The 12,068-nt window shown below is 31.2% G+C and overlaps 2 protein-coding genes across 4 annotated transcripts; one reads left to right on the top strand and one right to left on the bottom strand.

Moving 5' to 3' along the window:
• The first annotated feature begins 151 nt into the window (after positions 1-151).
• LOC113864363 (GTP-binding nuclear protein Ran-3) lies at positions 152-2,455 on the top strand. Its single transcript, XM_027497983.1, has 8 exons — positions 152-217; positions 301-370; positions 556-612; positions 719-836; positions 1,381-1,470; positions 1,578-1,757; positions 1,856-1,933; positions 2,257-2,455. The coding sequence occupies exons 1-8, from the start codon at positions 215-217 to the stop codon at positions 2,324-2,326; spliced, it is 666 nt and encodes a 221-aa protein (XP_027353784.1). The 5' UTR covers positions 152-214; the 3' UTR covers positions 2,327-2,455.
• Positions 2,456-5,883: 3,428 nt separating this feature from the next.
• Positions 5,884-9,619, bottom strand: LOC113864361. Of its 3 annotated transcripts, XM_027497981.1 has the most exons (5): positions 9,476-9,598; positions 8,440-8,866; positions 8,177-8,204; positions 7,573-8,122; positions 6,783-6,917 (listed from the first exon to the last, which is right to left on the bottom strand). In XM_027497981.1, the coding sequence occupies exons 2-5, from the start codon at positions 8,836-8,838 to the stop codon at positions 6,833-6,835; spliced, it is 1,062 nt and encodes a 353-aa protein (XP_027353782.1). In that variant the 5' UTR covers positions 8,839-8,866; positions 9,476-9,598; the 3' UTR covers positions 6,783-6,832. The 3 variants fall into 3 exon arrangements, with proteins under 3 accessions (XP_027353779.1, XP_027353782.1, XP_027353781.1); XM_027497980.1 differs by lacking the exon at positions 6,783-6,917 and having other exon boundaries at positions 7,347-8,122; XM_027497978.1 differs by having other exon boundaries at positions 5,884-8,204; positions 9,476-9,619.
• Positions 9,620-12,068: the final 2,449 nt, after the last annotated feature.

A 12,068-nucleotide genomic window follows, 5' to 3' on the forward strand; every position in this document is an offset into this window, starting at 1 on the left:
TCATATTTGAATTTTGAGATTGAATTTTCATTTGATCTAACGGTGGAGAAAGCTGCGTCACGTTGACGCTTCAAGAGCCTCTCTCACAACTTCAAACTCCAAACCCTTCCAATATAAATAAAATCTTACCATCCCTTCTTCCCTCACTCGTATCTCCTTCTTCCCCTCCACGCTAGGAAACAACACTGCTCTACTCTCCATACCTAACCTTCTAATGGTAATCTCTCTTTCTGTCACTTCACTCTTTATTTTTTCAAATTTCATGCAGCATTTGATTTGAATTTCATCTCTCGAAAGCAGGCTTTGCCCAACCAGCAAACCGTTGATTACCCTAGTTTCAAGCTCGTTATAGTCGGTGACGGTGGCACAGGTCATATTTATATTTTCAATTTTGTTTTCACCCAAAATTTATACAGTTATTGACTTTTGAAAAAGGGTTTCATTCATTGTTATGTTGTTTTGATATGGTTTGGAATATGATGATTGTGATGTGGGCACAACTGTGTTTTCTTTATGCCAAGTATGAGTTTTTTATACTGGATTGAACATTTGCAGGAAAGACAACCTTCGTGAAAAGGCATCTCACCGGTGAATTTGAGAAGAAATATGAACGTAAGAATAATTTTGGTTATTTTTAAGGTTAAGGATGTATGTTTTTATGTTGATCTTCATGTGAATTTGACTCATTTTTTATGTTGTTTTTGCTTGTCTGAAACAGCAACTATTGGTGTGGAAGTTCACCCATTGGATTTCTTCACAAACTGTGGGAAGATTCGATTCTACTGCTGGGATACTGCTGGACAGGAGAAGTTTGGTGGCCTCAGAGATGGATATTAGTAAGTCACTTCAATTCCCTGTGGTTACGTAATTTTGTGTGAGCAATTGGCTTGGGTTGAGTTGTTAGTCAAGTGTCCTGTTCTATTTTACTTTTGCATTACACCATATTGATTTTCATCTAATGGTGAAATTTTAAATCTCCTATTTTATTGTTTAATGCTTAGAATCAAAATTGAAAACTTTCACCTATTCATTTTGGCTTTTTCCATGAATTACTGCTTTTTAATGCATGTGGCTTAAATGTGAAATATGTTACTTGTCAACAATAGTAGCTCTTTTGAAGCCTTGTATCATGAGGATGCCATCGTTGTAGTTTTGCATGTAAATTACATGCTTTTGCTGCTTTCTGTTGGGATGACTTTGTTAGAGGTGTACAAATTCTAGCATTTCAGATCTGCCATGAAATATTTAGTTTGTTCTGTTGGAAATGTCTGTGTATGGTTTTTATTCCCCATGATATAAAGTCCAACATCTTTTATTTTATGCATCTGTTTTACTCCCTAATCCCCATCCACTGCTTTTAACACGGTATCTTATTTGCAGTATCCACGGGCAATGTGCAATAATCATGTTTGATGTTACTGCCCGATTAACATACAAAAATGTTCCTACCTGGCACCGTGATCTCTGTCGGTAGGTGACAACATTAAATTGTGTTTAACACAGTTGTGTCTGTCTTTATTTAGCATGGAGTTGTTTACATCACTTTGTGAGCACTTTCTGCCCAACTTACTTTTCAGGGTCTGCGAAAACATCCCAATTGTTCTTTGCGGTAACAAGGTTGATGTTAAGAACAGGCAAGTGAAGGCAAAGCAGGTTACTTTCCACAGGAAGAAGAATTTGCAGTACTATGAAATATCTGCTAAGAGCAACTATAATTTTGAGAAGCCTTTCCTGTACCTTGCCAGGAAACTTGCAGGGTAGGTACCATACCACTAGTTTCTACATTATAAATTAACAAAACATCAAATTTTTGGATGCATTTTAACTTGTTTCACAACTTGTGTCAATTTTGCAGTGATCCTAACTTGCACTTTGTAGAATCTCCTGCATTGGCTCCACCAGAAGTTCAAATTGATTTGGCTGCACAACAACAGTAAGCTACCTGTCATTTACTGAATAATTTCTTTCTCTAGTAACATTAGGCCAGGGTGATGGCTTCCATCCTGATAAAATAGTAAAATCAGATAGATGGTAGAATTACAATGTTGCATATTTAATTTTAGAGATGGTTTTCTAATAGTGTGATTTGTCATGGTCAAGATTTAGGGTTTATAGTGTGTTTTATTTTTAGTTTCTTTCAACAGAACCCACAAAGTTCATTAGATGTTTCACAGCAATCAAGGAGTGTTACTATTTTGGTTTATTGGAATTGTACTTTTAGGTTTCCCGTAATTTATATATTTGTGGCTTGTACAGGCATGAGGCTGAGCTTGCTGCAGCTGCTAATCAACCTCTTCCCGATGATGATGATGATGCATTTGAGTAGGGCTTGTGCGTCACGTACTCATATTTGTGTATGCTATTATATATGTTTTTGGGTTTGTATTATTGACATTTTTGGACTTGGGTTTGAGGATTTAAATTCAATCTTTATGAGATGTTTTACTTTAAGTTTGAAAATTTTATAGTCGTCATTTCATCATCTTCTTGGGCATTTATGTTTATTTAGTTTTGTCGGGGATGCATCTCGGCGCGACTTGATTTCTATTATTTTTTAAACGAATAATTAAACAAAATCGCAGGATATTTGAACTTTTATGTGAATTAACGTCATAATCCATTTCATAAACAGAGTTAATGTACAATTACTGTCTACCAGTGCTACTAAGAAATAAAATGAGCGAATGTTGTTAAAAAAATTTTTGGAACAATAGTGGTATGAACAGTGAGCTATGATTATTTTATTTACAGGTTAATTTATGTCATAATTTTTTTCACAAATCTTATCTTCTATATAAAGACTCAATAAATTTACAAGAAATTTTTCCAGAGTTAGAGTTTAAGAATATATATTTATATAAATTAAAAAGCCTTTACGTCTAAGTCAAAATTAATTAATTATCTTGTTCATTCCAGTACTGTAATTGTGTGTGGCCTTGTTTTATAATCAAATGTCCGGAGGGAAACCCTTGGCTTTCTGCTATTTCTCTCAGCTTCCAAAATTTCAGTAGCCAACATCATCAATTCCACGTTATTTATTCTTATTTTGTTCCTGTTTACTGATATTGGAATAAAATAATTGGGATGAAACCAAGCGGCTACTGGAGAGAAGTGTAATAATAATAATAATAATAAATCGATCAAATTCAGTAACTCGCGTAACATACTTGACAATCAACTCAGAAAGTCCGCATCAAATAAAACGGGACCAACCAAGCGGCTACTGTACGTTGATGATCAAACCAAACAATTTTTAACCCGTTAAACCAATCTCAAAAATTGATTAAACAAAAACTTGAACAAAACAATAATAATAATAATAATAATAATAATAATAATAATAATGTTATACTACCGTTCAATTTTTTATTTTAAATTTTTATTATTAAAACTGAATCAAATTGATTATATGTTAATATTAAATTAAATCTTAATCTTAATCCTTAAAATCATAAGTATCAGATAATTTAGTCTTTTAACATATTAAAAATGTCATTAATTTTTAAATTCTTCTTTTATTGGACATTTTAATTCATAGACTCAAACAACATTAATAAATAGTAATAACTTCTTTTTCTATTTAATTAAGTGACATGTATAAGCTGACTTTGACCTTAAATAATGTCTTAATTAGAATTTTTTTTCTTTTCTTTCTCTTTAAAACTTCAATTTTTTCCAACCTTGAGTCTTTTCTTTCCTAATCCTATGGGTTGTATTTAGAATGAGTTGTTTGCATATGTTAAGGGCTATGTCACCTATGTACATAAAGTGACCATAGATTATGTATGAGGAGGTTTGATTGGTAAGTATTGTTGATGATATAAAAAATTTGCAAGAGCTTATTGTAATTTTATGGTTGTAATGTTGAAGGAGATAATGAGGATGAAGATGAAGGGGAATAAATCCAAAATTTTGTATGGGTGTTTTTTAAAAAGTTTGTACTAAGCACTTTTGTCTTAGAAGTTTTCAAAACTTCAACAACATCGCTCTTATTTTCTTTTTTCTTTCACTTGATCTTGTACATAGACTAAAGTGATTGCCTAAATTCAAATATTTTTGTTTTATTGTAGTTTTCAACATTAGCACCTTCTTAATTGATAACTACATTAAAAAAATGTAGATACCAAAATTGGCCATTAATTATGATTTTTGTAACTAAAATTATATATATATATATATTACATCATCATTTTTAACATATCAACATTTTATTATTTAAATCAAAAACTAATATAACATTTTTAATATTTTAAATACTAAATTGTCTAACACTAGAGTTTAACCATTTATATTATTTTCTATTATATTAACATATAAAATTATTTTAATTTTACAATACTATGATATAAATATAAGATACAACACTTACATCTCTAGATTACCTCTTCTTTTTTTTTCGTCTTCTCTCCGATAAATCCATCATTCTTTCTTTGATATCTTCCCCTTTTGTTTAATGGTCATTTTTTTATTTTAAACTAAAATACTTTGATTAAACTAGTGCAGTCTAAATTTAAAATTAAAATCCATATAAAACATGAAAATATAATAGTTTTGATATTACAGTCAAATCTAACCGCATATTTTTATGTTCATTTTGAATAACATTCCGCTTGAAAACCAAATCACAATCTTGCGGTGATTTTGAGTTAATTGGTAAAAGCCTTCAGTATCAACATCGGACAATACTCAAGTTCATAACAGAAAAACGGAGTAAAGAGAGCACATTGTTATTGAGCTAACGGCACATTAATAGATAGATTACGCTAAAATGTGGATTACAAACTGCAAAAAATGCCTAAACTAATATTCTATTTAAGACAACAACGAACTTATACACGGCACAGGCTGCAACATAACGTACATTGTCGAAAGAGGAGTTTTTTAACTGTAACATGAGTAGACAAAATTAAAATAAGAAAACAAATCAGCCTTTACATAAATATATACAGGCACAAAAAAATACGCATCAGAGGATCAGAGTAACTTGTTCGTATCCTCTTCACAGGTACTTCCTCTCCACAAGCCTTTTGATATGCAAGGTCAAAGCTTGATCAGCTCAGCAATTCTCACAATATAATAAGAGACTCAGTATCTACACCCAAAATTATTCCCACAACAGAACAACCTAAATGAATTTAAAAGAAAACTGCATTGAATTAAATATAACGGAACTGTGGATTCGAATACCCAAGATGAGCTTAACTAATTATCAAAGCTACATGCTAGCACAATGTCATCAATGGACCTATTTAGCGATCAGCAGAGATTTCAGAAAACCCAACAGACAACAAAATTAATTGGAGCCAAAAACAAATTAATAGTTTAAAAAAGACATAAATTTAGCCTCAATAAGAAATAAAAACACTGCACCATGTCAAAGCAATCAATAGAAGTTCAACACTTATCTCGGAGAATTTAAAAAAAATTGTCTATAATGTAATCTAAGAATTCTAACAAAAGAACCATTGTACATCGTGAAAATGCTTGATAATGGAGTGGCAAAGGAGAACTAAAGCTGCAGACATTTTGAACTATGCCAAAACGCTGCATGGACAGAAACAGCTCATACAAGAAAAAAGAGGAAAGGAGCTGATTGTGACATGCGCATTCATGCATTTTCATGTTTCATTACAATTTCTTAGATACGGTAAAAGTTTCAGCACAAAATTGCATCGACATCTTTCTTGCTTTTCAAGAGCATAAACCAACAATTATTGATTTATTGTCTTTTACATGAAACAATTTTCACCTAAGAGCCGCTAAAAACGTCACAAGGCCATGTACTATATATCAATTGAAAAATGTCAAGAGGGCAGGTTTCAGAGGCATGCCGGCTCTTTAACAATGGGGCCTAACAAACAAGGAAGACAACTTATAATTTTTATGAACTATGGAAATTTTAAAGATCCTGCCTTGACAAAGTGAACAATAACTAATGGCACCAAGTGGACCAAATTAAATGTTTATTCATCATTTATAATTGGAAGTCATAGTGACAATAGCGTAGATGCACATTTGCCATTAACTCGCGACGTAATTTACCAGAGTCAATAACAAAGGGGTGTGAAGCACAAAATTCACCCAAGAAAAAAGTCATAACAGAAAAGAGGTCTTCTTGAAGCAGAACAGAGGTCATATAAACCAGTAAAAACAGGTGACTGCGAAGTGCAAATTGGGACAACACAATACACACACAAATAAGAAGCTCTTAGAACTGCAAAGACAGGACAGCTGGCAGACAATGATTGAAGAGTGGAGAGGGCTTATATCACAAGCAAGGGGAGTGGAAAGAGACAAAACGGTCTTGACCAAAAGACCTGAAAACAACTAGTAGGATGACACAAAAATGTAGGCGAAGCAAGATTTTTACCAAGATTTTTACCAGTTTTAAGTAGCAGCCGCAATGCTACTGTTGCAGCTGAGATTCGTTCCCATGTCAAAACACGACACATCTGCAGGCGCATCATGGGGAGGCCATGTGACAAATCCAGTGCGATTAACTAGCCTGATATAACATGAATTGAAACATCCTACCATCACTTCCTTTTCAATTGACAGGATAAAGTATTCAAGTCACACTGAAAATTATCCACAAGACAAGCAAACATGGGAAATAAAGTGCCACTATCTGAACAATTGTACTATAAGATCATCTTCCAAATGAGGATTGCATCTGCAGCTATTAAGAAAGTTCATATTCTGGCATGACATGGCAGTGTGAGATCTAAGACCTGAAATATACTACATTATTGGAGGGCACACAAATAATCAAAGCAAACAGTGATCAGAAATCTCTTATCTCTGTAAGAAAATAATTGGTAGAAATCACCAATTAATTTGCTGAGAGAGAAGAAGCAAACCTAGCATCATATTTAGCCATTGGAAGCAAGGCATGCAAGCCTCCTCCTACACTGGCCCTGGAAAATGTAGCTGATTCATCAATAACAATCAAAAGATGGAAAAGTTGACACCATAAAAGAAATAGCTTATAAAGTTTATCCAAATTAAGCAAGATTTTAGAGTGATCTGTACTACTACAAACTAATAAGCAAGCTGTCCAAGTCACATCCATGATGTTGTCAATAATTGCTTCAAAATCAAAAGATATACACGAGCATCAGAAAGTAGTGAAAGAAATGATTAGAAGAATCTTTCATCTGCAAATCATTGCAGGCTCCTAAAGACTAAAGTTGGATAGGAAAATTAGAACATCAAATAAACAGGGAAAATAAATAAAGAGCATGGAGCATCATTAACTTGGTATATACATAGAGAGTATTGCAACAGAATTTCCCCAATATAGAAATATTAAGAAAAGAGAATGATTCAAATATATGCACTTTTGTTCAAAACCTAATAAGGCTGTACAAAGATGTGGTGGTATCCCTATGTTATATAAACATTTAAAAATTCTGACCAGCTGAAACTAAGTTCTTTATCTCCATCGAATGTTCATCATTTGAAATATTGAGTGAAATACGAAGATTAGTCAATAATTCTTCTTGTTCCCAACTTAAAGGACCAGAAACATATATTGCCTCTAGCGTTCTGCGATAGGCATGCAACTCTAACCTATGAATTCTTTCTGCTACAACGTCTTCTGGAGAAATGGAGCATCCTTTATCCACATCTCCAACATCTACAGATTCTGCATCACTACGAAGGGTATCCTCATCTTCTTGGCAAGAACCTTCTAGGGTATCACTGGAGAATTTATTTGTATTATTACTTATCACACTACAACTGCCAACTGAACTCATAACACTACAAGAATATTCAGGTTCTTCAATTCTTTCAAGAAAGTGCGTTGAAACATTACAAGGATTCTTCTTCCCTGTTTCATAATATTGGTTGGCACCATTAGTAAAGGAAGTATGCATGCATTTTTCACCCATATTATTTTCTGGGTAAGCAACAGCATCTACCTTTTCCAGCAAAAGGGCTGTGGGTAGTGCTTTGAGTCTTTCGCATTCACCCATACTTGCAACAGCCCTCAATTTTATGGGATAAGGCTCAATAAGAGAGGAGCCATAAGGAGACTTTCTCTTCAATGTTGAAGTTGAGGCCAGATGAGATTCCTGGGGAACACTTGCGTCTAATCCTGGTAAACAAATCTTTCTGGTTTGCTGAATTTCAGGCTGATCCTTGTAACTGCTTGAAATCAAACTCCAGCTAGACTTCCCAACTCCGGACTTGCATGGTCCCTGGGACAAGCATGAGCAAATGTAAGGAAAAGGCATGTCAACAAATATCAGGGACAGTTGACATAAGCATCTTCTCAAGCAAAACTCATACGGACTTAAAGGGTAAAAACATTCAAATTCACGAGATATATTCTAACACTTGGCAAATTGCCCAAACTTTGAGAATACCAGCTAAAATATAAAATGAGATGATAAGCAACATTGAACTACTTATATAGAGCAAGTAGGAATTTACCATTGGCATAATAAACCATTGACCATTATGCCAAGACTGGCGTGGCCTCATGTTTACTTTGTGAACATGTAACTCCTTGCAAGACACCCACAGCCTTGCTAAGTAGAAGCCTCTGCCTATGAATTTCAAAACAGTAGCTGCTTTCCAACAACCAGCATCATAAACCTCCAAATGATCATTAGCTTCCCAACTCTCAACACCCTTAATAGGAGGAGGACATGGTCGGATGGCCTTCCTCGGAACTCTCTCCACACTGGCCTCGCCTGTTTTGCTAGAGCAGTCATACTGGACACTGTAAGTGTGCCCATTACCAGAAATTATTCGAGCACAGCGCCATTCTACTCTCAGCCTCTCTGTTTTGCCAATGATCTCCACTTTACTTCCCTTTTTCAATCTCATAGTGAAGACGACAAATCCAAGCACAAGCCTGTGACATTCATAAATATATGTTACTCACACAGAAGAAAAATATCAAAATTATCAATATTTGATACCATTAGTGCCTTTTTCATTCTACATCTCTATACCTCAAAGGCTCAAACACAATAATGTTTCAACACAGTATAGTATAGCATCAGGATGATGGATTTATGATATGACACAAAACCAGACGCATACTTAAGGATTAGAGACGTTTCACAAGTTGAACTGCAAAATAATCTAACATTCATCATCAATAAAAAAATTACTACTCATCAGAAAAGGTGCGGTTAATGGAATAAATTTCAAAATTTTAAAAAACATTTTAACGATACCCAATACCGTGATTTTTCCTCCATAATTTTGAAATGAGAAAACCACAATGAAATTTGGTTAGACGTTTAATTGAAAATTAATTAGAAATTTGGGATAGTCGTCGTCATAATAAACAAAGGCAGATAACTCAAAATATGCCGAAGGATCAAGAAACAGAGAGAGATATAACAATATTAAAATTCACACAGACAGTTACCAGAATCGGAGTAGCAAAGCGTTAAATGAAAAAGATAAAAAATACCAAAACAACTGTAATCAAATGAAGAAGATGAATACTGACCTTTATCGACGATTAGCGATGTATGATCGATCTTTCAATCTTCGAATCAATCGCTGCCTTGACTTTTTCCAAGGGAATGAGAATCGAAACAGCGTAGAAATTAGGGTTTCTCAAAACCAATAATCAATAATAACAAATGAAAATGCATTTCAAGGAATAATAGGGTTTCTTAAGAAAATAATAGGTTGAAGAAGGGTAGCGATGGGAATCTGGTAGATGGGCCGCAGAGGATCGAATCAATGCCTATGGGCCCTGTGCAGGCTTGATATGATATGATTCGTTTTAGAAAATTTAAAAAAACATTCGACCAGAAAAAAATATTACTGACAGAAAAAGGGAAAAATAGTTAATGTCAACAAAATAATTAAAATATTCTTAAAAGTATGATATAATTAAATTATATTTCATCTAAAATAAAAATATAATTTAATAAAAACGTGTTTTTAAGTTCAGTACTTGCATTTATACCAGTTTCATTTTCATAACTAAATTATTGGTTCAAATGTGATATATTTATATGAAGTATGGATTAATATTTAATTAATTTTCTATCATTTAAAAATTATATAATATTTTAAATAATATATATAGTCTGGATATTTATTATTTATTTGATGCAATGACTTTGTGTAATTTGATTTTAGCTTAATTCTTTTGAGTTGGACATTATAAATAAGTAAAATATTGTAAAAAAAATACAAAAAGGAAATTAAAATTAATTAATTAAAATGAATATTTAAATTTGATAAAACAATTAAGCATTAAATTATCTTTAGGATAATAATTAAGTTATCGTAAGGTAATTCTCAAGTGCTTTTTAAATTAATCATAACTCTAAAGGAATCAAATAAACTTTAAACTACAACCATAGTGTAATTCTTTTGTGAAAGTGAGCAGAGGTAGAAGTGAAAAAGACAGTGGAGAAAGCGTTAATAATAACAAAATGAATCGTATTGCAAGATTTGAAGGTAAAGAAATAAAAGGATCAATGGCATTTTAGTTAAATGACAGTGGAATTGATAATATGAGTAATTCACGATGGTTAAAGATAAACGAGACGAGAGGAAACAAAAACGAAAAAAGAAGATGAAACAAGAGATTAAAAGAAGAAAATAGACATGATTATTATAAAAAATTTCAAATGTCAATAATATATTAAATACTGAATTGACTGATAGTTATTAATTTTAAAAATATAACAAATTTAATTTTTATCGTGTTGTATATTTGAGAAACTAGAATGCATGTTTATCTTTACTTTTTTTCTTCTTCTAATTTTCGACAAAGTTTTAAGGTACATTTAAATAATTGCTTATATAAGTATTTGTTTAATCATTTTTTTAATGATAACTTATATCTTAATTTTAATGAGAAGTTTTATTAAAATAAGGCAAAAATAACTTGTTTTGACAGACTATATTGGCAAAAATATTAAAATATTATTATTATTACTATTTTCATTTAATTCATATGTTTAAGTAAAAAAATACTGTTAAGTTGTAAAAATTTTATTTTAGTGACATAATTTATCAAAACTTTAACATATATGGGTCTTATTCATGACTAACAGTACTTAAAGAGGAGTAATATATTAATTAGATTTTGTGTCTTGGTCCACGAATTTATATTGTGTATGATACTTTTTATAATTTAAATTATTGACCACTGTTGATTATAATAACATTCAATGTACTTATCTATCTACATTAGCCTTTTTATTAATTACAATGTTATTTAATTTTTTTTTAAATAAAATATTAATTTGTTTATCTAGTACATTGTAAAACTATACAGTGATAATTTAGTTATTGAAGAATTTAGACAATTTAAATTTGAAATAACTTATGACATTAAAATAGTCATTTTATAAAATAATAATAAAAATTATACCTTTTAATACTTGACGAACTTAATACTGTAATATTTTAAAATATTCAATAATTTTTTGGTAAATCCTTGAATGGCTGAAATAATAATTTAGTACATAATGATAAAATAATTAAAGTCTACTCAATATATCTATATATCTATATCTATATATATATATATATATATATATAATGATCACCACTTAACACACGTATAAAGGGTTTAAATATGTTTTGTTAGTTATCCTTCATACTACGTCTTTTAAACTCGTACTAATATACAGAAAAGGAAAAATATCAATTCCAATATTAAAACTCACGTAGAAGATTAAAAGAGTCCGAAAGAAAAACAAAAAAATCTCATCTATTCATGAATTTTAAATTATATAAAAATAATTTAATTTTTTATTTACTTATAACGATCTTATTTTATTCACTGATCTACTTGGCTAAAAAATATTTCCTTTCTTCTGTGATTCATACAAAAAAATTATAGTTGTAGAATTATGTTATTTATTAGAACATTATAATAATAACAACAACGAACAATACCATAAAATATATATGTAAATAAAACAAAATGATGAATATAAAAGAGTTAGTGTTAGTAAACATGGTTTTGAAGAAAATAAAAATAAGAAATCAAATAAACTATAAAAATTTAGTAATTATAATGCTTAACAAAAAAAATGACTTTATATACTCAACTATTTTTAATTTAATAT

Source organism: Abrus precatorius, unplaced genomic scaffold (genome assembly GCF_003935025.1).
Source record: "Abrus precatorius isolate BTA unplaced genomic scaffold, Abrus_2018 Scaffold4, whole genome shotgun sequence".
Classification (NCBI taxonomy): Eukaryota; Viridiplantae; Streptophyta; class Magnoliopsida; order Fabales; family Fabaceae; genus Abrus; species Abrus precatorius.

Bases quoted from the DNA above. Each gene is read 5' to 3' on its own strand.
- LOC113864363 (XM_027497983.1), top strand. The intron at 613-718 runs GTAAGAATAATT...TGTCTGAAACAG, and splicing joins ATTTGAGAAGAAATATGAAC to CAACTATTGGTGTGGAAGTT. The intron at 1,471-1,577 runs GTAGGTGACAAC...CTTACTTTTCAG, and splicing joins TGGCACCGTGATCTCTGTCG to GGTCTGCGAAAACATCCCAA.
- LOC113864361 (XM_027497978.1), bottom strand. From the start codon at position 8,838: ATGAGATTGAAAAAGGGAAGTAAAGTGGAGATCATTGGCAAAACAGAG. The intron at 8,205-8,439 runs GTAAATTCCTAC...TGCTTGTCCCAG, and splicing joins AATGGTTTATTATGCCAATG to GGACCATGCAAGTCCGGAGT.